The sequence below is a fragment of the Poecile atricapillus genome, chromosome Z, assembly GCF_030490865.1.
Source record: "Poecile atricapillus isolate bPoeAtr1 chromosome Z, bPoeAtr1.hap1, whole genome shotgun sequence".
In the NCBI taxonomy this organism is placed as follows: Eukaryota; Metazoa; Chordata; class Aves; order Passeriformes; family Paridae; genus Poecile; species Poecile atricapillus.
In genome coordinates this window covers 3,712,368-3,737,699 of record NC_081289.1, presented here as the reverse complement: position 1 = coordinate 3,737,699, position 25,332 = coordinate 3,712,368, and the positions used below count along the sequence as shown (strand labels likewise).

The window sequence follows — 25,332 nt, the reverse complement described above, 5'->3', positions numbered from 1 at the left end:
AGCACAAAGCTGCGAAAAGTGATTTCAGAGGGACTCCGTGTTGTATTTTCACAGCCAATAAGGAGAAGGAGTATGGATCACATTGCTTGCATCCCACACCTTTCCAAGGGGGAAACTGTGCCTTGACAAAGGGCTGCTTTTTGCCTGCTAAATGATCTGGAGCAATTGCTGCAGCCAGTTCCTCAGCTGGTGGAATATTTCCTGTGTTGGCCTTTCATACTTGAAAGTAATAGAATCATAGAATGCTTTGGGTTGAAGGGGACCTTAAAGACCATCTAGTTCCAACTCAGTGGACATAGAAACTTTCTACTAGAAAGTGTTGTGTCTACTTGTTATGTCCACAGTTTGCATGGGAACCAGAGCTGAGGCATCTCACAGCTAAACCAGAATATCCCAAACCCACATTCCAGACGATCCTGAAACCAAGAGCTCAGATATAATAGAAGCATTTTTATTGGAAGGAAAGCATCTCTGGAGGTCTTCTAATCTAAACATTCCTCAAAATAGGTCTATGAGATGAGGTTGCTCAGGTGTTCATCTATTCAAGTCTTGAATGTCTCCATTGAAGAACATTCTGTACCTTGTTTTAGCCCTCATGCTGACACAGACTCTCCAAGTCTGCAAGCTTCTGCATCTCTCTAAAGTGCACATTGTGGGTGTGGAGAAGATGGGCCATTTTGTGCCTTTCTGCAACAAAAACTCACCCACAGGTTTCCTGTGTTGGTGTCGCTCCTGGTGCCCTCATTTGCTTGGAGCGAGATTCACTTCCCCATAGAGGGGACAGGATGTGCAGATCTCAGTGCCCAAGGGGTCTCTCCAGCTCTGCGTGATCCTGGGAGGTTGAGGGGAAGATCCATGAGGATATCTCCCACTACCACCTCTGTATGTGATCTGGCATTGCCTATCTGCTCCTTGTAAGTCACAGCACAGGTCACAAATGCAGCACATTCCCCAGTTTCCCCAGGAGAGCAGTGCCCAGCATAAACATCAGGGTAAAAGGGTGCCTGCAGCATCAGCACTGTGAGCATTTCTGGTCATTCAGTGCAGAGACAGAGGGAGGCTCTACTCTCTGTCTGGTGCTACAAAGTGAAATGCAGCAGTAGCCAAAAGGGTAAATAAAACTTTTGTCAGGGCTAAAACGTGTCCGAGCTTACTCAGTAAATAGTGTCTGGTAGAGAACTTCAAAGACCTCTTTGATGAATCTTATACATTTATTCAGCCTATAGAAATAGGGTCAGCGGGCTGTTAGTGTGAAGATCAGGGCTGTCACTGCCTTCCAGCAGAGATCTCTTTGCTCTGTGGTCTCTAGAAAACTCTTTGCTGCTCCAGGGCTCATTTTCCCTGCCTATAAAAATAGACAGAGATCATAATTCCTCTGGGATGTATTTTCCCATTTTCAGAGAAGAACTCTGGCAAAAGCATGGGAGACCCAGCCTGTGTACTCAGATCTGAAAACTGTGAGGAAGGAGAGAAAGACATCTTATATAAAACTAGTCTAGATACTGGTGGACATAATTTTCCACCTGCTGAAGATCTGGTGCAGGGTATTTGCATTTCAAATGCTGACAAAGCAATATTCTGTGTTTTGTTATTTGAAGTCAGAACACAGGAAATGTATCTCAGGAGCATTTGCATTAAGATGGTTTTTGTTATCATGGGTGTTTGGCTCTCTGGCATGTCCTGTCCATCCAAGCATGTAGGACCCTGCTCCTGTAGTTGCCAAGAACTTCTCGTCCTTCTCCAGGACTTCATAAAACTATTCTGGGTCTGGGGATAAAACTCAAAGTCTTCAATGGCAGAATGGGGCCTTAAGGATCAAGGTTTTTAAGGTGTACCCCAGTGAATTCCCAGGAGCTCAGTTCCCATGCTCACATGGCTGTTCTGAGAGGAGATAATCCCTCTTTCTGAGCAGCTGTTTCCATTTTAGGTGTTCCTGGCCGAGCTGAAGAGCACAGACCAGTATTTTGCTGTGAAAGCCCTGAAGAAGGACGTGGTGCTGATGGATGATGATGTTGAGTGTACGATGGTGGAGAAGAGAGTCCTCTCCTTGGCTTGGGAGCATCCATTCCTCACTCATGTCTTCTGCACGTTCCAGACCAAGGTAAGACAAGGATCTGCCACATTCTTCCACAGGCTGAGAACACATTACTGAAATACAAATACTTAGTGAAGGGCTTCATCCTGCTGGGGTCCACCTGTGACATGAAGTGGTGCTGAGGGAAGGGATCTTCAGATTAATCACGCAAGAAATGGCTCCAGAAATTTAATCTACTTTCCCAACATCAGTCTGGGGATGGGATGGTGTATTTGAGGATTATGGCATCCAAGACTCATTGAGGTAAAATCTGCTGGTAAAATCTGCATCCTGGTACCCTGGGCCAAGGCTGCACCTACAGCCAGGGTAAGGTGCCCACGCTGATGTGTTATCTGAACCTCTTGTACCATGAAGCATTGTGCTGCAGCTAGCCTGGATCAAAGCCAACTCAAGGAACACTGGTTTTGGAGGATAAACACACTGCCATTCACTTCTTTGCCCCCAGTTACTGTTAAGTGGTGTCAGACACTGGTGGTTCTGCAATTCAGAGGGGCAGCACAGAGCACCACCTGAAATCTCACTTGTGACTCCAAACCAAAACCAAAGGGACATTTAAGTAATACACATATTTTCATGGCCCTACATGCCAACAAGCACCAACTGCTTAGCTTCCCAGAGCCACAGCCAACAGCCATAACACCAAAGCACAAGGCATAGAAAGAAACAAGGGAAGTTTGAGTTTGTCTTCTCTGTCCAACCTACTCAATCCATTCCTGAGACATGATTGATATCTCCTAGCTCAAATTCAGAGCAGCACTCCCTCATGGCTGCTTGTTCAGGGTTTTGTTAGGTTGCTCCCAGTCCCTGCTCAGCCCCAGGATTTAGTGACACAAGGCACTGCTCAATGTAAGGTTAGGACCTGCTCAGTAGGAGCTTCTTCTGCAGGGTCAGGAGGAACAAACATAACCTCTGTGGTACATCCCAGTCATCTGTGGGATGTGGCACCTGTTTCAAGACAGGTTAAATTTATAACAGGGAACATCTAGGAAGTGCTGTGACACTGAGCCCAGGCATTCATGTTTAACACCTTTGGGACTGACAATGAGGATAACGTGTCCTGGGAATGGATCCTTGCCCGGCAAGGAAAGGAATTAACTTCCTACTTGGGAGAAGGAGGGGGGTGATGGCTAGTTTTCAGAGGAAAATACAAGTGCCACAACTCCAAAAGCAAAGCAAATCAAGATTTAATTGAAGAGATAAAACATTCACAACAGTCACAGCTCTAAGAAGGAGCTTTTCCTCCAGGGATTGCTGCCTGTATCTCCAGAGGGATTCTGACTGAGGCCAGCAGCTGAACTATGCTGTCTGTAGTCCAGCCTGGTCTGGAAGCTGTAGATCAGGCTCAGGATGGACACAGCAGGGACAGTCTGCAGCTTTAGGCTCAGGCAGTGCAGGCATGCAAGTGTCCCCTTCCCTCATGAGACCACAGCAAAAAGAGGAGAGACCAAATGGAGTCGTGTCAGGATCCAGGTGGGATTTACTGTCTGTTCAAGGGGGTGCTTCCAGCCACGGAAAACCTGAAGGATGGAAAAGCAGTGAGTGTCTGCAAAATTCATGGGTGCCAGGCTCAAAAAGCCAGATTATTTTTCTTCTGCACTTCTGGGCAGCAGAACAGAATTGCCCTCCTGTCATGGAGAAAGAATGTCCATCCATCTCATCCCAAGCCATCGTTGCCAGTAAAAAGCTGTGTGATCTCCCCATCTTGATTTCACAGAGAGACAAGCTGGAATGGGGCTGCCCAGGCCAAAGCTGCTCTGGGCTCTGATTGATTTTCAGCTCGTTTTTTCTCCTCTGACCTTTGCAAGCCAGCAGCGATCACTCACTGCGGGAAGGTCACCCAGAGCAGGGGAGCTGTGACAACCTTGGATGGTTTTCCACAGCTCAAAGGACATTGTGGCTGTCAGAATGTCTTTTATGGCGATCATTTTAGGATTATGGAATGGTTTGGGTTGGAAGGGACCTTAAAGATCACCTGTTTCCAACTCCCCTGCCATGGGCAGAAGCCATGGTACTGCTGTGTAGAGTCCCTCTATGGATTTTAATATTAAAAAGATGACATTTTTTGTTTCTTCAAGTTTCATTGGATAGATAAGGAGTTTCAAACAGAAACATATGGGCTGGTGCCTTTCCGAATCCCTCATGCTTTAGCTTACCTGAACTGCTCCAGGTGCTGAGTGTCTCTGCAAAGAACAGTAAAAACAGGAATATTCCTACACCAAAACAAGGACCTTGATAGTCCACTTGTTTCCAGACGAAAATAAAAAAGTCCTTTAATCTATTGACAGTTCTCTGAGCTGTGGGATGAGTTTCTTCCTCATCTCCACCCAGGTTATGAGTGACTGCTCAATTATATAAAGCTGGATAGCCCTTCTGACAGGTTTTAGATGGCACCAGGCACTTAATGCTCCACCCTGTTCCAGTGGAGTCTGAATGATCAGTGCTTTCAAAACTCAGAATACATTTCTTGTTTTATTGCATGAGAATAAATGCAAGCCCATGGTGTTTGGGTTTTTTTGTCCAATCTCTTTTTGAATTATTCTGTTTTATTTTACTGCAGTCATCTTTGTATCCAGATATTCAGCTGACATAACTACATAGTGTGAATTTTAGCAATAAGCTCAGAGAGCTATTCTGCTATATTAGATTTAAAGGGACGCTGTTATGCTAAAGAGGAGGAAAAACATGTTTATAATTCTGTGAAATCCCAAAATCAGTAATGCCAAAACAGTGACTAGCATCCCAGTGCTTATGGTTTTATTCTTTTTTGCATTTCACTGATCTTCTGCCATAAAAATAGGCTTTCCCTTTTTGAAAGTCACTTTTATTTCTGTTTCTTTACTTCATTGACCAAGTTTTATTAACACCCTTTACCTAAATGCAAATTAAATCTTGAGGCAGTTTGACTTGCAGCACAAAATAGCAACACACTATCTCAACCCAAAAGAGAAGTAACGTTACTGTAATTTAAAAGAAAATATTACAGAAATGTTTATTTTCTGCTTTACTCTTGTATTATATCTGTTCTGGTGGTGAGCCTTTTTCACATGCTCTGTTGATTTTGTGTGCTTAATACTGACTGAAAAAATCTCTTACACTGGCAGAAAGGAAAAAAGAATTGTGAAACAGGAGTGTGGTCCTCATTTGAAAATTCTTAGGCTCTGTTTTACTTGAGTATTTTCAGATTTCTCATTCAAATATCTCCTCAGAGGTTATTTCAATTCCTGGAATTACTTTTTTTCCCAAGTGCAATTTCAGTTTTCTTCTCTCTCTAACTGGCTGTTGAAGGGCAGGGCTGATTTCTTTGCCCTGGATCAGAGCATGGGGTTGGCATGTGGGCATTTCACACCTTTTGGATGTTCAGCTCCACTGCCTGGTTGTGCCATGGACCTCCTGAACAGCCCTAGCTCCATCCTCCTACTTCTTTTGGGGGTGATACATCAGCTTGGAAACATCTGTCCATCCTCATAGTATTTTGAGTACTTTGCACTTGGGAAAAATCTGATTCAAGGCCAAATTTGAAGCCGCTGATGGGAACGTTTAGGAAAGCATTGAGGATTTTGCCTCTTGCAACCAACAGGCAGGAAAACTGGCAAGGTCTCGTTCAATCCTGGCCAAAATTGCAACGTGGTTTAGCAGAAATAGCAGCATCTCAGAAGAGCTTTGGGATTTTACGAGGTTGTGCCAGAGAAGGTGTGAGCAGCTGTAATTATAACATCAAATATATGAAGTTTTTGCAAGACACTTCTAGGTGATGTCAGCCCATGTGGTGTGAACAGGGGAAAGGCATTGGCCAGGAAAAGAGGAGGACAGCTCACAAGTGGGAATTTTTAAGTAAAAGATGATTGCCATATTCAATACACATATTGTCATTGCCTCCTCATTGTTCAGCCTGAGGAAAATCAGCCCAAAATACATTCAGCTTTGTCTGAGGTTTCTAAAAATCTGCAGTCTACCTGCACTTTATCCTGAAAAAAAAAAAATTACTTCCTAAAATAAAAACTTGAACATTTTTTCTGTTTTTCAACTGCTAAAATATTTATGTTTCAGGGATTTGGCTGCTTTTTGTTTAGTTTTTGGTCTGGTGATTTTTTATTTTTTTTTTTAATGTGCAAAACTTCAGACAAATCTTTCTCTAGCCTTGAGAAAATTAATCTCTCTCCAAGATTCTGCTGGACACTGATAGGGAAGACCACTTCCTCTTGGAAGACATGGGCTGATAGTGCCTCAGTTTATCAGTGAGGGATGGACTCTGTCTGCTCTGAGTGTGAGTAAAGGTCTTGGGATCTCAGAGCTCAGAGTGGAAGCCAAATCTGCACCTTTATCTCTGCAAATGTATTTTATTTATGTGTATAAATATATTCCTATGCTTTGTAGCAAGCAGATGGGCACACCACGCTGAGCATCCCAAATGAGCAGCTCAACCCGCAGCTAGAAATGCTGACAGTGCAAGGATCAGAACGAGGAATAAACAGTGAGAGCAGGGACTGGACAGGATTATTGGACAGCTGTAAGAAATGCTGCCATCTCCAGAAGATAGGCTGATATTACACAGGAGGAAGGAAAAAGTCTTTAAACCAGAGAACAGAATTAAAACTTGGATTGCCCTGGTGCAAATTTCAGTGCAGGTGAACTGTAGTCACCTCCTAGTACGGGGTAACCCTGTGTTAACTGTTCCTTGTGACAGGAGATGCAGTGAGGAGTGCATTGCCCTCTTTCCCACTGGGTGGGATGCTCTGAAGGTATTGCAACACGCAGGGATGTGGTGGAAAAGGCCTGAGAGGCTTTTGGCTGCCAACTATCCCAGGAAATAAAATAGATCCAAAGTGTGAATCAGCACCCAGACTGTGCTGAGTTGCCTGAAAAGTTGAGACCAGAATCAGCTGCAGGAATTGCATCAAGTCCAGTCTTTCTCTTGGCTAGGAACAGCCTAATTCAATGTGAATTAGAATTAAAAAGGATTCAGTCACTTATTCCGGAGCCTTTTCCACTTGGAGACATTTGTTAGGGTACCTGCTCTAAACACAGGTATAGCCCACTGTCCTGCAGCATTAATTGTTCTGACATTTATCCTCCTGGAATCCCTGGGAAGAATTTTTGCTCCTCAATAAATGGTGTTAAATTGTCTATTTGTATGTATGCAAGCGCTTTCAAAGTGCAAAGAAAACAAAATCTGAAAATCTCTGCAGAAAAGTGCTCTGGAGGGCTTCCAGCTGGTTAAAGGATTTTAAGAGCCTGTTAAAGGATGTACCTTCAAAAGATCAATTTAAATGCTGCCTGCTTTATACTCATTGTTTATAAAGTTGAAAGCATCTCTGATAGTGACTATTCATTCTCACAGCAGTCGCCCAGAGCAGGAGCAGGTTGGTTTAACTCCATCCCTGCCGTGTCCTGGAGAGGGAGAGGGAGCAGGTGGCTCTGTAGGGAGGAGCTCAGCTCAGGCACTGAGGGATTGAAAGGGCAGGAAATTGAGTCTTTGTAGTAATCCAGGCTTTCAGCACCTGACAGGACTGGCTCAGCTGGGGAACAGTGTTATTTTGTGTGCAGGAGCTGTGTTATTTTGTGCAGGACACAGCTGCCATGTCTGTGTGCTGGACACCCTCCTGTTGTAGGGCTCTGTCTGCTGTAGGAGCAGCACTTCACCCTCCCACAGAAGGGTTTGTCCTGTTCCTCATGCTGCAATGGAAAAAGCCCCTGGAAGATGGTCTAGAAGAAGGGAATGGCTGATACATGGATGTTCTTAAGACAATGTGTCAAATGCATCAGGAAGTGTTTGGACAATGCTCCCAGGCACATGGTGTGATTCTCAGGGGTGTCCTGTGCAGGGCCAGGAGCTGGATTTTGATGATCCTTGTGATCCTTTCCAACTCAGATGTTTTTATTTTATAACTATCCTGGTGCCGTGACCATCCCTGAGTGCAGTAAGTGCCTTTCCAGTCCTCCTTAAGCTCTGTGGTTGTAAAAGATGCTCCTGAGGTCTGCCATGAGACCAAACATTTTCTGTTGTGTGAGTCTAGAGCCATGACCAAAAGTTTGGCTTGAGCATTTCCCACACATGGATCGTCCTGCAGGTGCTCAGCAAGCTGTCACCTGCCTGCAGGACAGAGGGGCAGGGCACTCTTTCCAGGCCTCCTGCAGAGCTGTGGGGGTCTCATCACTGAGAAACAACACTCCTGCTTGTTTGCTCAACATCCACAGGCAGGGCCATTGCAGGGGATAAGGGCATGGCAGAGCCTTGAGAATCAGAGAATGGTTTGGGTTAGAAAGGATCTTTAAAGGCCATCTAGTCCAACTGCCCTGCAGTGAGCAGAGACATTTTTAACCAGATAATACCCTCTTAACCCCCCTTGCCTGCTCCAAGTGCTGACAGACTCCAGAGCCTCTCAGCAGCAGGCAGGAGTCATCAGTGAGCTTTCCCAGGACAAGAGGAAGTGGAGCTGGAGCCTGTCTGCAAGAACATCCTCTGCACCACTCTGACCCTTTGACCTCTATAACTCTCTTGAAATTTTGGTAGTTTCAAGAATGGGTTTTGCCGCTTCCCATATTTAATGTGCTCTGTGGCTCTGTAGATCTCAGACATAGGAAGCTGACTCCAATAAGTTGTTGCACTTTGCCCTTCTTGGTGACACCTCCGCACTCATAATGACGTAGGGCTGCTCTCAACCAGTTCTCCTCCACAAGCTCTTCCAGACATCTGCACTTCTTAAGAACCAAGAGGGACTTCCAAACCCCAGAGCAGGAAAGTCAGAGTGATCCTGTCTGTCTTTTCAGTAGGGTTTATGTACCACTCAAGAGCACCTGATACATTACAAACTTCAGTACTAAACATTCCTAAGTTTGTATTCTCCAGCTTCATAGCTAAAGGCAGTTGAGCAACAGGGTTTGTATATGTGGATGTAAATTAATCTGAGGGGTTGCTCCATCTTTTCTTCCCTCGAGGATGCTGCCAGACTCCACAGTTTCAAGTCAGAGTCTCTGGGTTCAGTTAAACAACTACATCAGATGGTTGCTCAAACCCATGAACAAGCAGAGCGTGACTGCTCATTCTACTGGATAAATATGGATATCAAGTTACAGTTAGAGATGTGCGATAAAGTGCAGCCAAAATCAGTGGACTTTACAGAGGAACTGAGGAGTTTTCTCCTTCCTAGCCCACTAAAGCTGAGTCTGGCCCATTTCAAGACCCATGAGGTTTCTTCAGTCCCAGCAGGACACGTGTGGTTGCTGGTGTATTGTTGGCTAAACCCCATCACCTCCCTGTGTGCCCTCCCAAAGAGCATCTGTTCAAGTATTTTCCTGAATGGGCTCGTGAGCTTGCACTGCTTCCAAGATTTATACATGTCTTCAGTAAGTTTCCCACCTTTCTTTGGTCTTTTTATTTGCTGGAACTCATTTATGTGCACAGCCCCCTGCAGATACAAAAAATACTGAAAACCTGCACCCTTTTGGTTTAGTGATGGAATTTGTATTCTTTCCCCAGGAGGCCAGATCTGGCTTTGAGCTTGTTGGATGACAGGTGGGGTTTCCAGTGAGTCCATTTAAATAAGAGTGCTGTAATTAAGAGGATCTGGCTAAAGAAATTGCACAAATTAGAGCAGACAGCTGTTGTTTGAAAGGAACAAGCACTTTTGTGGTTTTTCAACATAGCCAGCTCTTGGCTTGTTTCCAGAGATACTTACATTAGGTCTTATGGATAAAAACCTTCGACTGTTAAAAATATAAGTGAAAATAACTCTATTTCCCCCCCAGAAAAAATGTAATGGGCAATAGGCAACACAAGGAAGATATTCATAACCTTTATAGCACAGCCTAGAGATGACTAACTTCAGGTGTGTACAGAACTGAGAGAGGTTTTTGAGGGGAAAAAATACCACATTCATTTTGTTTTATTCCTGCATTTTTGCACAAAAGGTGAGATTCCCAAAACAGAAGTTTAATCTGCGAGCATATCTCAGTGTGCAGATCCTTTTCCTCCAGAAAAAAAACCTGTCCTTTCTGCTTTGTAGAGACAATTCAGCATGGAAGGGATCAATCTAAACCAGCTTCTACAGGGTTCTGGCTGTGAAGTTCTGGCTGATAAGCTGTGAGAGGATCAGTGTCATGTCATGAGCAGACTGGTCTAGTGGGAGGTGTCCTTTCCCATAGCAGGGGATTGGAACTTTAGGGGTCTTTAAGGTCCTTTCCAACCCAAACCATTCTGTGATTCCATGATTCTGTATCAAGGATTGGAAAAGAAACCTCAGTGATCAGCTCTGCTTATTATATAGAGAGAGATTCTGTAATTTCTATGTACCAGGAGAGATTTTCACTGCCCTGGTCGAAGAACTGATGGTTGCATGCAACCAGGGAGAAGAACTCAACTTTTTCCCAGGTTTCTCTGAGCCTGGAAAAATTGCAGGATGCAAGTTCTCAATGGGTATCTAGAAATATGATTAATTCATTACTTTTCCCACCAGTGAGTTACACAGAGCAGCTTTCAGGCTTAAAATCAAGCATGTGCTTAAAACAAATTGCTTTGTCTGGTCAGTGTCTCTGATAACTTGAAAAAGTCAGACCACAGCTCCACAGAAGCTGTGCAGGAATGCAGGTGACACCACTGGATGGATATTGTACTGGGATGGGCACCAGAGGAGGGATTTTTGCCTTTTCCACTAGTCCCTTGCTTGTCCACCTGTCCTTCCGCTATACAGGCACTGTAAAGTTACTGAGCCCTTTCTGTGAGCCTGGAGCTCTGCTGGTGAAAATCCGCGGCCCCAGCTGGTTATGAAGTGGCTTTGTAGTGTTTGCTAATGGTGTTTATAGAAATCAGAGCAGGGAGTGTGAGTATGGGCTTAGGGAACTAAGAGGAGAAATGAGGAATCTAAAAAAGAAACTGTTTTCTTTTGAACACCCTCACAGTAATACTTTCCTTCCTCTTTTTGAGTGCTTTCTGAGCAATTTTTATTTTTTTTTAAGTATTAGAACTTTTACCTCACTCTTCACCACTCCTTATTTATTCTCACCTTATCTTCTTCTCTAGGAAAACCTCTTTTTTGTGATGGAATACCTCAATGGAGGAGACCTCATGTTCCATATCCAGAGCTGCCATAAGTTCGACCTTCCCAGAGCAACGTAAGACATTTATCATTGCCTTTGGGTCTGCAGGGTGCACACGAGACAGGAGCAAACCGAGGACTTGACTTTATTCCCAGCTCTGCTACAAGGCATTGTAGAGGAAATCTTGGGCAGATTATTTGACCTCTCTTCACCTTGCCCAGCTGCAAAGTGGGGATGATGCTTGTGCTGGAAGCCAAGTCCCTCTCTGTCCCAGCTGTCTCCAAACTCAACAAAACCATACAGGCCATCCTTCCAGCTCAGTGAAGGACCTGGAATGAGTCACGTCCCATCCTCTTTTCCCTCCCACAGAAGGCTTTTAGGCTCCATCCACACAGTTGGTTTCTCTCAGACATGACCTTGCTTCTTTACAACACTCTGTAGCCAAGCTGCAGGACCTGCTTAAGCTGAGGTTCCCAGCCCAGTGGTCAGAGGTGAAACTGTTGTTTGTTAGAAGTAATGGGATTTTCCCTTTTTTCCCCTTAAAGTTCAAGGAGGTGGGGTGAAAACTATCAAAAGCACAAAAGGTAAATTTAAACAAAAAATTAATACACCAGCAGGGAATTAAAAATGTATTTAGCTTTGATTAAAGTAAATACAAGAATTAGAATAAATGAAAGGTGCTTTTGATCCTTCTGCAAGCAAAAGGTATTTTGAAAGTCAATATTGAAACCCCTATAGGAATTACATTATTTAATAATTTAATAATAAAACCCACACTGTCATTTAAATCAATGTTTGATGATTTTTTTCAAATGCATTTGAATGTCCAGAACTAAGGTCCAATGCATTGAAGAGTGAGGGAGCAGAGCTGTGCCACACAGGGAGGGAATATGATCCTCTGGTTTCATTCTCTTCTGGGACAGCACTTTCACTCTTCACACTGATGCTGCCTCTTTGCAGCAGGGTGTGGTGGTGTCCTTTAGGTAAAAATGTGCTGAGAACAACGACTTCAAGCTCAAAAAAACTCCAGAGAAAGGCCACCAACCTGCTGCATAGTCCATATTACGGATAAGCTTTCAGAATCAGAAAAAAATTTCTTCACTGAGTGTGTGGTCAGTCACTGCAACAGGCTGTCCAGGGAAGTGGTGGAATCACTGTCCCTGTAAGTGTTCAAGAAATGTGGCACTTGGGGATGTGGTTTAGTGGTAGTTTTCGCAGTGCTGAGTTAATGGCTGGACTCGATGCTAGAGGGGTTTTCCAGCCTAAATAATGCCAGAATTTGGGGATTCTTTGGAAAGCAGGTCATAAATCTGGGCAGGGAAGAGGGCAGTTCAACAAGCCAGGGAGTGAGTCTGTGCTCCCCATCCCAGACTCCCACCTGCTTTTGGGAATCTCACATCAACCATCAGTAAAACACAGTCACTCCAAGCCTTCTGGAGATACTCCAAACCTTCTGGGAACCTAAAAAAAATGAAATTTTGGGTCTTGTGGACACAAGGTTTCCATCTTTTTCAGTCTATTTGAAAAAACTTTTGGTAAGCTCCTGTTCTAACGCGTGCCTTCTGTCATTCAGGTTTTATGCTGCTGAAATAATTTGTGGGCTCCAGTTCCTCCATTCCAAGGGCATAATATACAGGTAATTTTACTCTTTAGTGTAATTAATATGCTAAATGCTAAACCTTTTCTGCTTTCCCCTGCAAGCACCAATGGCAACAGAGAGGCTATTTCTTGGCTGTACTTACTGGCATTCTCTGCAGATTTCCCTTTTACAGAGTTTGGGTGTTTTATTTTGAAGACAGTGTATAGAAAAGGCAGTTTTGGTCCTTGTTTCAGAACCCAGTCCTATTTCATTTAACATTAAAACAAGTCCTTGGATGCATTTACAGGGAGTAAATGTAAATACACCCAGTGTAAGCATCTTGTTTAAGCTTTCAATATCTCAAGGTATATTAAGGTCAAGTCAGACACAAGAAATTTGGTCCCTCTGCTGTGCTGGTTACTTTGGGACAGTGGTGACAAGCTCAACTCAAGTAACAAAAGCAGGGAGACAGTGATGTATCTTAATTTTGGATTAATCTTGTGCACAATGGGGAGATGAGATTCATCTCACCATCATGAATCTGAGTTGTCTGTTAAGTTCTTCTTGTAGTAAGCAGAGAGCAGAGAGCATTTTTAGGTTCATTAAGCCTGTGTTAAAATGTGTATGGGAACTACCCAGTTCTACCAGAAATTAGGCCACAGTCTGATTTCCCATGGCCAAAAGGAGGAACTGAATTTCTGAGGAGCTCTGGTTAAGCTGAACTTCATGACAAAATTCAGTTACTACATTGCAGCCTTCTTTAAAAGCAGAAAGCAAATAACTCATCACAAATAAATAAGAATGCTCCTTACAGCACTGATGTTTGCTGAACCCAAAATAAGTTTGTTCAATGTTTGTCATGTAGTGTGAACATTAGAGCAAACGCTGAAAGTTGATGACTTGCTCTCAATCCATTCTTCCTTTAAAACATGAGCTTTGATTCTTGTTATTACTCATGGGGGAGCCATTTATAGTCTTTATTGACCGATAATGGTGACTGCATAAACATGAGATCAATGTCAGTGGCATTAAGCTAAGATGATCTCAGGGGCTTCAGCAATTTTTCTGGCTCTAATTATTATTCTCCATGAGTGATGGGAAAAAATTTCTGAAGTGCCCAAATCACTTGCCCGTGTCTGTTATTTTTAGTCAGTCTTCTCAGAAAATCTGATTAAAAATATCTGCAGGACATAGTGACTTTATGGCAGGACAGCTAATGCTGACATTTTATTTATAATTCACCTTTTACTTGGAATCACTGCAGCAGTGCTGTGTTGGGGTTTGGGACCCATTTCCTCCTGAAAGGAGAGGGGTGTTTAGAGTCTGGAGCCTTGGGAATTGAGGGAAAACTGGGACATCTGGGCACTGGGTAGCATGTGGATAGGAAGAAATACCTCATTCCCAGGAGTTGGTGATATTGCTTTGGGTATCAAGCATTCAGAGAAAAGGTTTAATCAGTCCTACTTTCTTTTCCTTTTTTCACTGAGGACAATGACAAGGAGGTCAGCTGCGAACACAGAGTCATCAGTATCTTTGTCAGAGCAAACTAAGCACTTAGAAAAGTGAATAGTAATAATTTTTGAAACTACATCTCTTGTGATGTCGTAAGGATAATGAATCCAGCTGTTCTATCTCATGCACCCACGTTTGGAAACATTGGCTTAAATTTTAACAAATGAGCCAAGGCATTTTTTGGCAGAAACTCCAGTCCCTGGAGCCAATGAATTTGAGACTCATCAAAATAATGAAAGCAAACTGTAGGTGATGGGTTTTTTTGTTTTGCTTCGATCTACTGGATGAATAAAAGCAGTGCTGGCAGCCTGAGATTGATCTCAACGTTGTAACTAAAATAAGTCATTCCAGCTGGAAATTGTGACAACATGAGTGTCTGCCACTTGGAAGGCAAATGTCTCCGTTTTCTCTGTATTTCTCTTTGATTGATGACTCCCATTTTGTCTTGGGCCATATTCTTGCAGCAGAGAACAATTTCCCCATGACAACAATTTAGTGTATAAACACTGCAATGTCCCCTGCCCTGATGAGGACCTGGCCCAAGCTAGACAAGGAGCTTTGCACAGAGGGAAGCTGAAAAATCATCTTCCCTGCAATTGCAGGCCCTCATCCCAAGAGCATCAAGCATTAGATGCCTTCTTTAAGGAATATTTCTGAAAAGAACCCCGCATCATAAAGCAGTTGTCGGCAGGAGGGTCCGTGTCCATGAAGTAGCCTTGTGGTTAGGCCTCTTGCCTGAGATGTGGAAAACCACAGAATCACAGATTCACAGAGTGGTTTGGTTTGAGATTACCCTTAAAAGTCACCTGGTTCCAGCCATGGGCAGGGATGGCATCCACTGGATCAGGCCCCATTCCACTTGGCCTTTTGGCCAAAATATGTGTAGGCTGTGAATTAGCATGAATAATGAAAGTTACATCCTCAGCTGTGGCTACAAGCAGATGTGTCTGGATGCCTTGGGAGCCCTGAGAAGGAGCAGTGATTGACAACACAAACCAGGCAGTGCAGGAATGTGTGTGCTCATAGACCAGATGACCCAAATTCTACCCACATCCTTGGTTAAGTGCAGCATCACTGATCCAAACATTTTACCTGGATCATTATCTTAGATAAAACCTTTAGGTGACATTTAAGAAAATTAACATGGAAACCATGCCAGCCTTCATTTCTCTCTGCCTTTTTCTTCTTTACAAGCTTTTCTCTCCTTTCAGAGTTAGTTCCCACTTGAGGACCTCTTTGTTCTCCACCAATGGTCATGAGTCATCAGCTCATTTGCTTTTATTGAAAATGAACAATAAATAATATAATAATTGCAAATAATATTTGCTTTTATTTTATATTCTTCTTTGAGCATTTCTGTTTTCTTCTTCTCTCTGGGCTCTTTGCTTCCCAGAGTAGCTCAGAGCCTGAAAGCTCAGGCAACAGCTTGGCAGCTGAGTGTGAAAGGCTTTGTAAATCCTGGGGTTCAGATGGTGCAGCCCAGCAGTGGTGAGGGCTTTGCTGATGTCTGGGATTACTCTGACCCTCTACAGGGCTTGTGGATCCCTATCTCTTGTGACATTTGTAGATCCTGCACTACGAGGGAGATCTGCAGGGACATTTGTAGATCCTGCACTACGAGGGAGATCTGGCAGCAGCTTCAGAGAGAATATTGAGATTCCCAGGGGAGGAGAGAGTGAGAGTTACCTACTCTGATCCTCCAGGCTGTGTTGGGGCAGAAGCACCACCTGGCACAAAGCCCTTCTTAGCTTCACTATTCTGCATCCTCAAAGGAAACAGCTTTTAGAAGATATCTTGGGTCATGTGATCCCTGGAAGTGTTCAAGGCCAGGCTGGATGTGGCTTGGAGAAACCTGGTCTAGTGGGAGGTGTCCCTGCCCATGGCAGGGGGTTGGAACTGGGTGATCTTTAAGGTCCCTTCCAAGTCAAACATTTCTGTGATTCCATGATTCTGTGTCTTCTCCAGCAGATAAATCAGTGCTGGGACAAGAGAAATGCAGAAGAGGGAAGCTGAAGCCCAAGGGAGCAGTTGGGAGCAGCTGATTTAGTCCTCAGCCTTCCTTTGTATTTCCAGTATGTAGGCACTACATAGAGGCAGAGAACAAGTGCAGAGAGTGTAACCTGCTAAAATAACTTGTGTGCTTTACACTTTGAAGAACGGGGTTTTTTTCTCTTCCTCCACAGAGACTTGAAGCTGGACAATGTCCTCCTGGACAATGAGGGGCACATCAAAATTGCTGACTTTGGGATGTGCAAGGAGAACATGTTTGGAGATGCAAAGACAAGCACTTTCTGTGGGACTCCTGACTACATTGCCCCTGAGGTAGGTGTGGGGCACAGGGAGGTCATCAAGTGCTGTGGGAACAGGAAACATATCTTACGTAAGACGTGACCGTTGTGCAGTGGTGGAGGTTGCAAAGAGTAATAACCTGGTTTGGAGCAGTTCCAGGCCAGAAACTGGATTTCAGCATGGCTTGGAGTCTGTGTTGCTGTTAGGCATTGCTTATTTTTGTGGCTAATTCATTTTTTGGTGCAAGTGGAACTTGATTTAAACCAAGAAAGAGAATGCTTAACGGAAATTATTTTTGGGACATGGCAGAAGAAACTCCAAGGGCTCCTGCAATTGAGGGACAGACACAGCATGAGGAATGATGACTGTGCCCTTTCCCTTATTTCTTTCAGTTTTTAAACAGACAGAAACTTGGTTTTTTTTACCCAAGAAATTTTAGAACTAGATCCTTCCAGAAAAGAGAAAGTTTCCCTAGCCTGATGACTTCACACAATGATAGATCTTACTATGGAAAAGCTTTGACTAATTAGGTGGCCAAAGAAAATATTTTTTAGCTCAGACAAAAACCTGCAAGTCGTCCATGCATCATGTCTGACATCAGTCTGAAATCCATTTATTTACCTTTCAAGATCCCATTTCATAATTTTAGTGTTTTCATGATGGATATTGGTATTTTCCAAAGAGCTGTCAAAGCCTTTAGGGCTTTTTTCTCTCTACTGTAATTCATTGGTCCTTCACTGTGCACTAAGGGCTCGATTCTGGCTGAGGTTACACCACTGCTGGCTCAAGGGTCTCTTCAAATCAATTTGATTTCTATTGCCTAAGAATGGGTGTAAGTGTGCTTTGCAATCAAGCTGCAATTGTCTTTTATCCCACTTCAGTATGCCTTTATTTAAGAAAAAAAATGCTGGTTTTTGGTCCTAAAAAAAAAAAATAGTCAACTGTTGATCCATTATCTGTGATTTTATTTTATAGAAAAGAGAGAAACTGAAATAGCTCAGAGTTTCATTTCTGCACCTTGTTTATTTTAGGGATTCAACGAGTGCATATAAAACATTTTGCCTCTAAATTGAAAGCACTTCTAAGTTTATGGATCATCTCTCCTACCACAGGCAGGAGCACTGGACTCTGTCAGTATTTCACTGCAGTTGCTACCACTGTAATTTGTTACAGACCCAGCACCTTGGCCACAGCCATGCAGATAAGGGGGGGCTTGGGTCAGTAGACAAGCAAATTTTTTTCATTTCAAAAACTACCTGGCAAAAAGAAAAAAAAAAAAAAAGCCTGAAATTAAATTGAGTTTATTTCTTTTTTCCCAGAGAACTGCAAAATAAACCTTTTTCTTTCTGACTGCCATAAAACACTTCAATTTCAATTTCCAGATACTTTAGACTTTAAAAGATAAAGCCTTATAAAATAATTTCTCTTTTCAGAAGGAAAGGCTGGGATGATTTTGTTTGTAAGTGATCCAGAAAAAATATATTAAGGGGTCTTGCTGATTTATTTTTTGGCTCTGAGTAGAACTCATTGCATATATTACATCATATATTCAAATCTCTTTTTTGTCTTTTTGGCATCTCCTCTTTTGGAGACAGATGTAGTACAGATTATCCCATTGCAACCAAGATGTGGGCTCAAGAGTAAAGACTGTGTCTCAAAATTAAATTTGCCCCTCTATAGCTCTCAAATTCTGATAAGAATCCTACACACCACAGTCATCATGTGAACCATTAGATATCTGCAACACAAAAATCTATATATGAGCAAGTTTTTGAAGATCTTTGAGAACCAAAGGAGACAAACAGGGGTTATATTTTACAGTAGGTAGATATTTATCTGAATGTTTAAAATTGGGCAAATTGCTTTCCTTGGCTAGGAGCTAGTGATAGCTGGTTCAGCTCTAGATATCTTAACAACAGATACCTAAAGGCAGGTGAGATTAATTTTGTTTCTTCATAGAGGAAGTTTGAGAACTTGGTGATGGTCCTTTAAACCCTGGGGAGGTCATCCCTCCAGCTGGATGTCATTTTATAGGTGACACTGAAAGGCAAAAACCAAGGGACTGACTGAGGACAAATTCCCATTCCTCCATCTAAAGCCCAGTTGGTCTCAAGAGGACAGATCAGCAACCCCTTTCGTTTTTCCTGGGTGAACATTTTGCTGGGGTAGAGTCACACCGTTTTAAGTGACTGATAGTCCTGAAGTACCTTAATGCTGTCACATTTGCAATTTTGAAACTCAGCTTGTGTCACTGGAATCAATCCCAAAATGCTAATACCTGGCCATTTGCCTTCTTGAACTTCACAAGCCTGATTTGAACCCTTGGAGAGAAGGCTAAAGATGACTTGTCTCATCTTTTAAATTTGAGATCTCTCTGGTAGCCAAGGATTTGTTCAAGTAACTTAAGGGTTACATGCAGCCTGTTGTCTGTACTACCAGGGACTGTTTTGGCACCCAGGCGTGGCTGTTCCTCGTTGCTCCAGGAGCCACAGGCCCTGCACCACTGGCAGATTTCTGGCTCCTGCTGCAGGCAGTGGGAAGCACTCTGAAAGCCCACTCTGCAGAGCAGCTGTTGCAAGGCCATGGTCTGGGCCTTCTCCTGAAATTGAAAAACTCATGTCAGATATTTTACTTCTGCCTTTGTGGCTCCTCTTTCTGGGCAGATACTGCTGGGGCAGAAGTACAACACCTCCGTTGACTGGTGGTCCTTTGGTGTCCTCCTGTATGAGATGCTCATTGGCCAATCCCCTTTCCACGGCCAAGATGAGGAGGAGCTTTTCCAGTCCATCCGTATGGATAACCCCTTCTACCCTCGCTGGCTGAACAAGGATGCAAAGGACATTTTGGTGAAGGTAAGAATCACCACCCACCAAATGAAAAGTCTTTCTGCCAGAATTATTGTCTTCAATTTGTTTATTTTCAGCTGTTGTAGAGAGCAACAGATTTAATTTAGTCACTGTCTTTCCAGTGGGCATCAAACCACACCTCTCCCATAAGGACGTTTGTGTGTCTTCCTTCTCCTGATTTGTGATGGTGGCTCCTCACAGACACCAGCAGAGATCAGTTTCTTTGCAGAAGAGTCCCTAAGGTGCAAGGCTTATTAACTCCCAGAAAAAACCTCAAACTAAGAAATATATCAGACTGAGATGTTGAACATCTCTTTTTGGGGCACATGCTGCCATCTTTCTGCCCAAACAGCCTGTACTTCTGTCAGAATTGGAGGTAGTAATCATCTTTACACCAATCGGTAAACTGCCTGGTTTAGGAAAAAAAAAATCCCAATGTTTTCTCCATTATGGCCTCTTTCCATTGCACTGAGTCTGGATAATTACACATTCCACCCTGCTTTATGCTTGTATTATCATCAGAGAATTTAACCTATGGAATCAACATTCCAGCTTTTCGTAAGAGAGCCTGAGAGGAGACTGGGAGCAAGAGGGAACATCCGCCAGCACGCCTTTTTCCAGGAAATCAACTGGGAAGCTTTAGAAGAGAGAAAGATGGAGCCTCCTTTCAAACCAAGAGTGGTAAGGATGGATCTTCTTTCAGTTCCACCCATCTCAGGTCTTCTAAACTCTGCATTTCTACTGGTTGCCTGACCTGATTCTCGCACTACAGCTTTGTGGTGGCTGCAAGCCCAGGTCTGGCATGCCCATACCTGAGAAACCATAAATTACTTATTGCTTTCTCAGTTACTGTAGCAGGGTAACACCTTCCCTTCACCCATTCACCATTCACCCTGCAGCCCATTCTGAAGGGATTATCTTTCATAGCACTGCAGAAGGTAAAACAATTCAAGAACCAGATGTTTGGCTAAATCAGAATAATTCTGACTATTAGTCTTATTAAATTATTAAAGTCCTATTAATAACAATAATAGAACTTAATTTGACAAGCACGTCATACTTTCATTTTACAGTCTTCTACAACTGTTATACAATTGGTGAGTTCAGTCTGCCATGTTACAAAGCTGTAACATTCCTGCCTGGCAGAATTCCTGGATCACAGGCTCAGTGCCTCCTTTATTATATTTATATTTATATTTATATTTATATTTATATTTATATTTATATTTATATTTATATTTATATTTATATTTATATTTATATTTATATTTATATTTATATTTATATTTATATTTATATTTATATTTACTGGCTCCCAACTAAAGGTTGAGCTGAGCCCATAGGAAGCAGCCTGATAGGGCCAGTACTATGGTAATAAAGATCTAACTGTTAGTGGTTTGACATCAATTTTTTTTTCTTTTCTTGAAGAAATCTCCAAGTGACTGTAGCAACTTCGACAAGGAATTCCTAAATGAAAAACCCAGACTGTCCTGTGCTGACAGAGCACTGATTAACAGCATGGACCAAAATATGTTCAGCAACTTCTCTTTTGTGAACCCTAAAATGGAGAAAATATTTTCCTGAGATCTGCCTTACTGAAGGAATTCTCTGTAATAATTTGAGTAGCACTTTGTCAACTGAAGACTGTGCATGGTTATTTTTATCAAGAACCCTCCAGAAAGAAAGCACCTCAGTGAAAGTTTGTACTGTGTCTGGAGGCTTCTGACTTATTCCAGTCTATAGCAGAAGCCAGCCCACTCCTCAGTGATGATAAAGTTTCTTTGTGGTATCTTTTGGTCTCTCTTCTCTCTCTTCCCAATGCTCTGAAAATGTGGAGTTGCCAAAATGTGTTCCTCACTACTTGTACACAGAGCCAACAGGTTTCTCTGTAAGGAAAAATAAGTATATTTGAGCTTCTGGTGATGTCAGTGCCTATTTCTGCAACTCTGACCCAGACCCACCTTTTTCTGAAGGAAAAGTGGTTTGATCAAGGCCTGAGGGTGTCGCAGGAGACTCAGGTTGGATGCTTTGGTAACCCCCACTTGTACATGTGCAGAATTGTCAAAGTGTGCACAGCTTTGAAGAAGAAATTTGCTCCCTACACCCTTTAAAAATGCTGTTCACAGGTGTTAGGACTCAATTTTTTTCCATGGGATGAAGAGACTTTTTTCAGGTGCCCATTCCACCATCTGCACCTCTCAATGGATTGCTACCAATGGAAGTGCCAAGTTTGGTACAGAAAACCAGAGGTTTACACTTAGTGCCGCCTGAGCAGGAAGAATGAGAGGTTGCACAATGCTTTGAGAACCCTATTCTAAAGCTTTAAGTGTCTTCTCACACACCAGACTCAGGGCAAGATCTCCATGGGGCTTTCTGGCATTTTAACCTAAAACCACATGAGAAAAATGCAATATGTTTTCTCAAACCATTGTTTAAGCATTGTAAAAGTGGCCTTCCAGTCACAGAATTGGGGTATTTCACTTGAAATTTCACTAATGGGTCCTCCAAAGGCTGATTTAACTTTCTCTAAATGATGTCCCAGCTCTATGGCACAGGTCAATGAGCTGCACACGATGGTCACAGGGCAGGAGGCACATCAGGTGAGGGTGGCCCTCACCGCCACCTTGTGACATTTTGCTGTGTGTTCTATCCCTTTGAAGTCTGTGGGAATGTAGGTGGGTTTAAAAAAAAAGTCTTTCCTGTGATCCTTTCATCATGGGATCCTTTTAAATAAAGATGCACTGTTTCCTGAGGCTGGAGATTTGTGAAACCACACAGTTACTGCTTGTCACTGAGATATCCATGAAAAATTGTCAAAATCATGTCAGAGCTTAAAAAGAAAATTTTGTAACAATTTAGGCTTAGGCAGTCACTCGAATTGGTGTTCGGATCTATTCGAAGGTCATACATTTGAAGCTTTGTTGCATCAACCTCCAGTCCATGGAGAAGAAAAGCTCCAGAAGGTAAGTTATCCCAAAATCAGGTTCCCTTCAGAGGTGCCTTCCTAGTTCTGCTGGTTCAGGCTGTCAATTTGGACCTCACAACAGGCTGAATGCAGCCTTGCAAGCAGTCCTGGGATATCACTGGCAGTGACTGCAGGCACAGAATCCAGGAGCAAGGCCTGAAGTGCCTGAAGTCAACAAGAAGAGCAGAACACACTGAGAAAGGTTTCAGTCCAGTGACTCTGATGAAATCCTTATTTGTGCTCTATGAAATGCAGGAGGGGGCATCTGTGCTTGCAGTTTGTGGAGCTGGTCATCATGTTTAATTAGAACGGTTAACATGAACTTTTTAAATGCCAGTGCTGTTTGTACAGTTTAATAAAATGTTGTGTATAATTGGGAAATGGGCATTGAAGTGATTAAATAGGGACAAAGAAAAGAGATGCTTAGAAAAGCCATTAAAATGACTCTGTGCTGTCTGGGGAACATTCCCATGGGGAATTTCGACCCCTAAATGCATAGCAGCAGCAAGCACTTGAACAACTGTAACTACTCCACAAGGCAGTATCTAAACCAAGCATTTGGTGCTGTGCAAAGGTATCCAGGAAGAGAGTGAAATGTTCCTTTTTACTACCAGAAGGTGACACAGCTCTGAATAGGGTCTGGTATCTCAGAGGGGTTGCAGAGGAGATGTGCAGAGGTCATTATTAAAAGAGAGTGACTTAGGACATCTTCCTTTGACACCCGAATGAGGCTGGGCCAGACAAGTCCTGTGAGGGCCTGAGTGTGTCCATGACTCTGTTGGAGTCTGGCCAGTCTGATCCAGACTAGAGACTGCATTTCTAAGTGTTTGAATACTGGCAGTATCTCTGAAGGACTATTAGGGATGTTCTCTTTGCAGTGGCACAGCAGTTTGGTCTTGACACCATTCAGGGACAGCCCAAGAGCAAAGACAAAGGAAGTAGGGTGCTGGTTCACCTCTCATGGTTAAGTCACAGAAGAGAAGCAGGTTTTAACACCTCTCTGATCAGAAGGAGGGCTCTCTGCACTCCAGCTGTAGTCCTACAGAACCACAAGTAAGTATGACTTGTGAAGGAACTCGTTGAGTAACTGCTAGAGCAGGCACAGCATTAGGATTAGTGTGAAGCTTTTGATACAAACCACAAGAAGCACCTGCTTCTCTGCAAGGCATCTTCAGCTTGAAAACCCAAAAAACCCATTGAGGATGGGGGCAGGGAGATGGGGGGAGGTGGGTACAAGCCACCACAAACATGCTCACTGTACGTTCCAGCTGTGCCTGTGGGGTGTGAAGGGTGACGTGGAAGCAGCAAACGCTTTCCTGTGGTGACAGTGATTGGGAGATAACAGCCAGGGAGGGCTGAAAGCCAAACACCCATGCAGAAATGAGCAGCCCAGGTACCCAGAGATGATCCTTTGCCTTAGCTGAACCTGGCACCTCCATTCCCATCTTATTTCTCTTTCTTTCTCTTCCCTCTGCCATAAAATGTTCATTTTATGGCATAGTAGATGGGGCTTGACAAGTTTGGTTATTCGTTTGCTGAAGGCTCAGTCCTGTTCTGGAGCCCCATGAGATCACAGTACTACTGCAGGACCACGGTACCAGCAAATATCAGGGTTTGACTTCCAGCACCACCTGCTTCAACTCAAGTTTTGGGAGACCCCAGCACCCAAACGTTCCTTCCTCAGTCTTGCTGCCTCGCTTGATGGATGTATGAATTCCTACTTGTTAGCATCCACCAAATCAGGATGAGTGGGAGACACCTGTAAATGACAGCCCTGATTTCAGCATCTTCCTGCAAAGACTTCCAAGAGGAGGTGGGTTGCTCTCACAGCTCCTCAGCATTCAGAGAAGACCAAGCTCTGTCCTGCACCCCACCATGCTCCTTGCAGCCTGTGCTGAAAGACAACTTTGCCCAGCTGTTACAGGACACTCTTACAGTACAGAGGTGTCACCAAAAGTCCCTGTCTGACAACACAACCTTGAAGAGTGGGTCCTGGCAGTTGAAACGCTCCTCTGTTTGTAGTTATATTTCTACTTTAGACATCTAAAACCCACATTAGAGATCCCAACTGGGACCTAAGCTGCTCCCTCACTCCAGGGATGCCACATCACCTGCAGCCACCAGATCATCATCAGTGTGTGCCTCAAAGCGTGCCTTGTGGTGTGAAGCCAGCGGAGGAAGCTTTTCTACCTTCCTTGCTTACAGAAATTTTATCTCTGCTACACACAGCACAAGTAGAGCTGGTGAAATACAGGAAATAAGTGTCTTTTTGGCTCTGCTGTAACTGGCACTGGGTGTAGCGCAGTGACTGTATCTGCTGTAGTGGGGTCCATTCCACTGTTGTTAAAAGGCACTGTGGAGTCCTTTATCTTCTACATCACCTCAATGCTTATGTATGCAAAGACAGAATTGAAAAATAGATGAGATATGAAACAAAAAAACAGTGTTGAGGAAGGTGAAGCAAGTGCACAAAGGGCAAGTAAGTAAGAAAAGAGGGATATAGGTTGGTGTAGTTATGTAATACTTCCCTTCATCCACTGGTTTCAATTAGAGCTCTACTGTTTTCCTTCAAAGCCATCAGTACAATCCTAGAGTTGCTTTTCTAGCCAAAGCACAGAACTTTCGAAGATTTCAGATGGGACAGCCTGAGACCAGAATGGCTCTGATCTGGCCTCCCAGTGTCATGGGGTGACTTTACCTTTAAGATAGCTTCGGGAGCTGGGAGGAAGTTGAAGCTGCGAGAGGCTGATGGGAGTCTTTTCTTGTGACCAATTATTAGTAATTTCTAAGAACTGACAGCAGTTTTGACCATTGAAAAGTGAGATCAACTTGTGAACACCACCTTAAGATGTAAAGCTAGGATTTTCTTGTTTTCTTTTGTTTCCAGCTTCTGTAAAGATAATAGTCTCTGTCTCGGCCTCCTCCCCCCCATCCAGGCCGGACAAGGCCGCAGAGGGCGGGGAGGGAGAAACGGAGCCGGCCGGCCTGGCTTGGTTTGTAGTTTCTGCTGCTG

At 43.4% G+C, this 25,332-nt stretch overlaps 1 protein-coding gene across 3 annotated transcripts in view; it reads left to right on the top strand.

The window, feature by feature from the left end:
* The window catches only part of LOC131573170 (protein kinase C theta type-like), a 53,470-nt gene extending 29,155 nt beyond the window's left edge, over positions 1-24,315 (top strand). For all 3 annotated transcript variants that reach the window (XM_058826868.1, XM_058826870.1, XM_058826871.1), the window contains 7 exons: positions 1,928-2,101; positions 11,112-11,203; positions 12,702-12,764; positions 16,403-16,541; positions 19,172-19,360; positions 19,907-20,035; positions 20,783-24,315. In XM_058826868.1, the coding sequence (XP_058682851.1) occupies positions 1,928-2,101; positions 11,112-11,203; positions 12,702-12,764; positions 16,403-16,541; positions 19,172-19,360; positions 19,907-20,035; positions 20,783-20,938 (942 nt within the window). In that variant the 3' untranslated portion in view covers positions 20,939-24,315. The remainder of the gene's footprint in view (positions 1-1,927; positions 2,102-11,111; positions 11,204-12,701; positions 12,765-16,402; positions 16,542-19,171; positions 19,361-19,906; positions 20,036-20,782) is intronic.
* Positions 24,316-25,332: the final 1,017 nt, after the last annotated feature.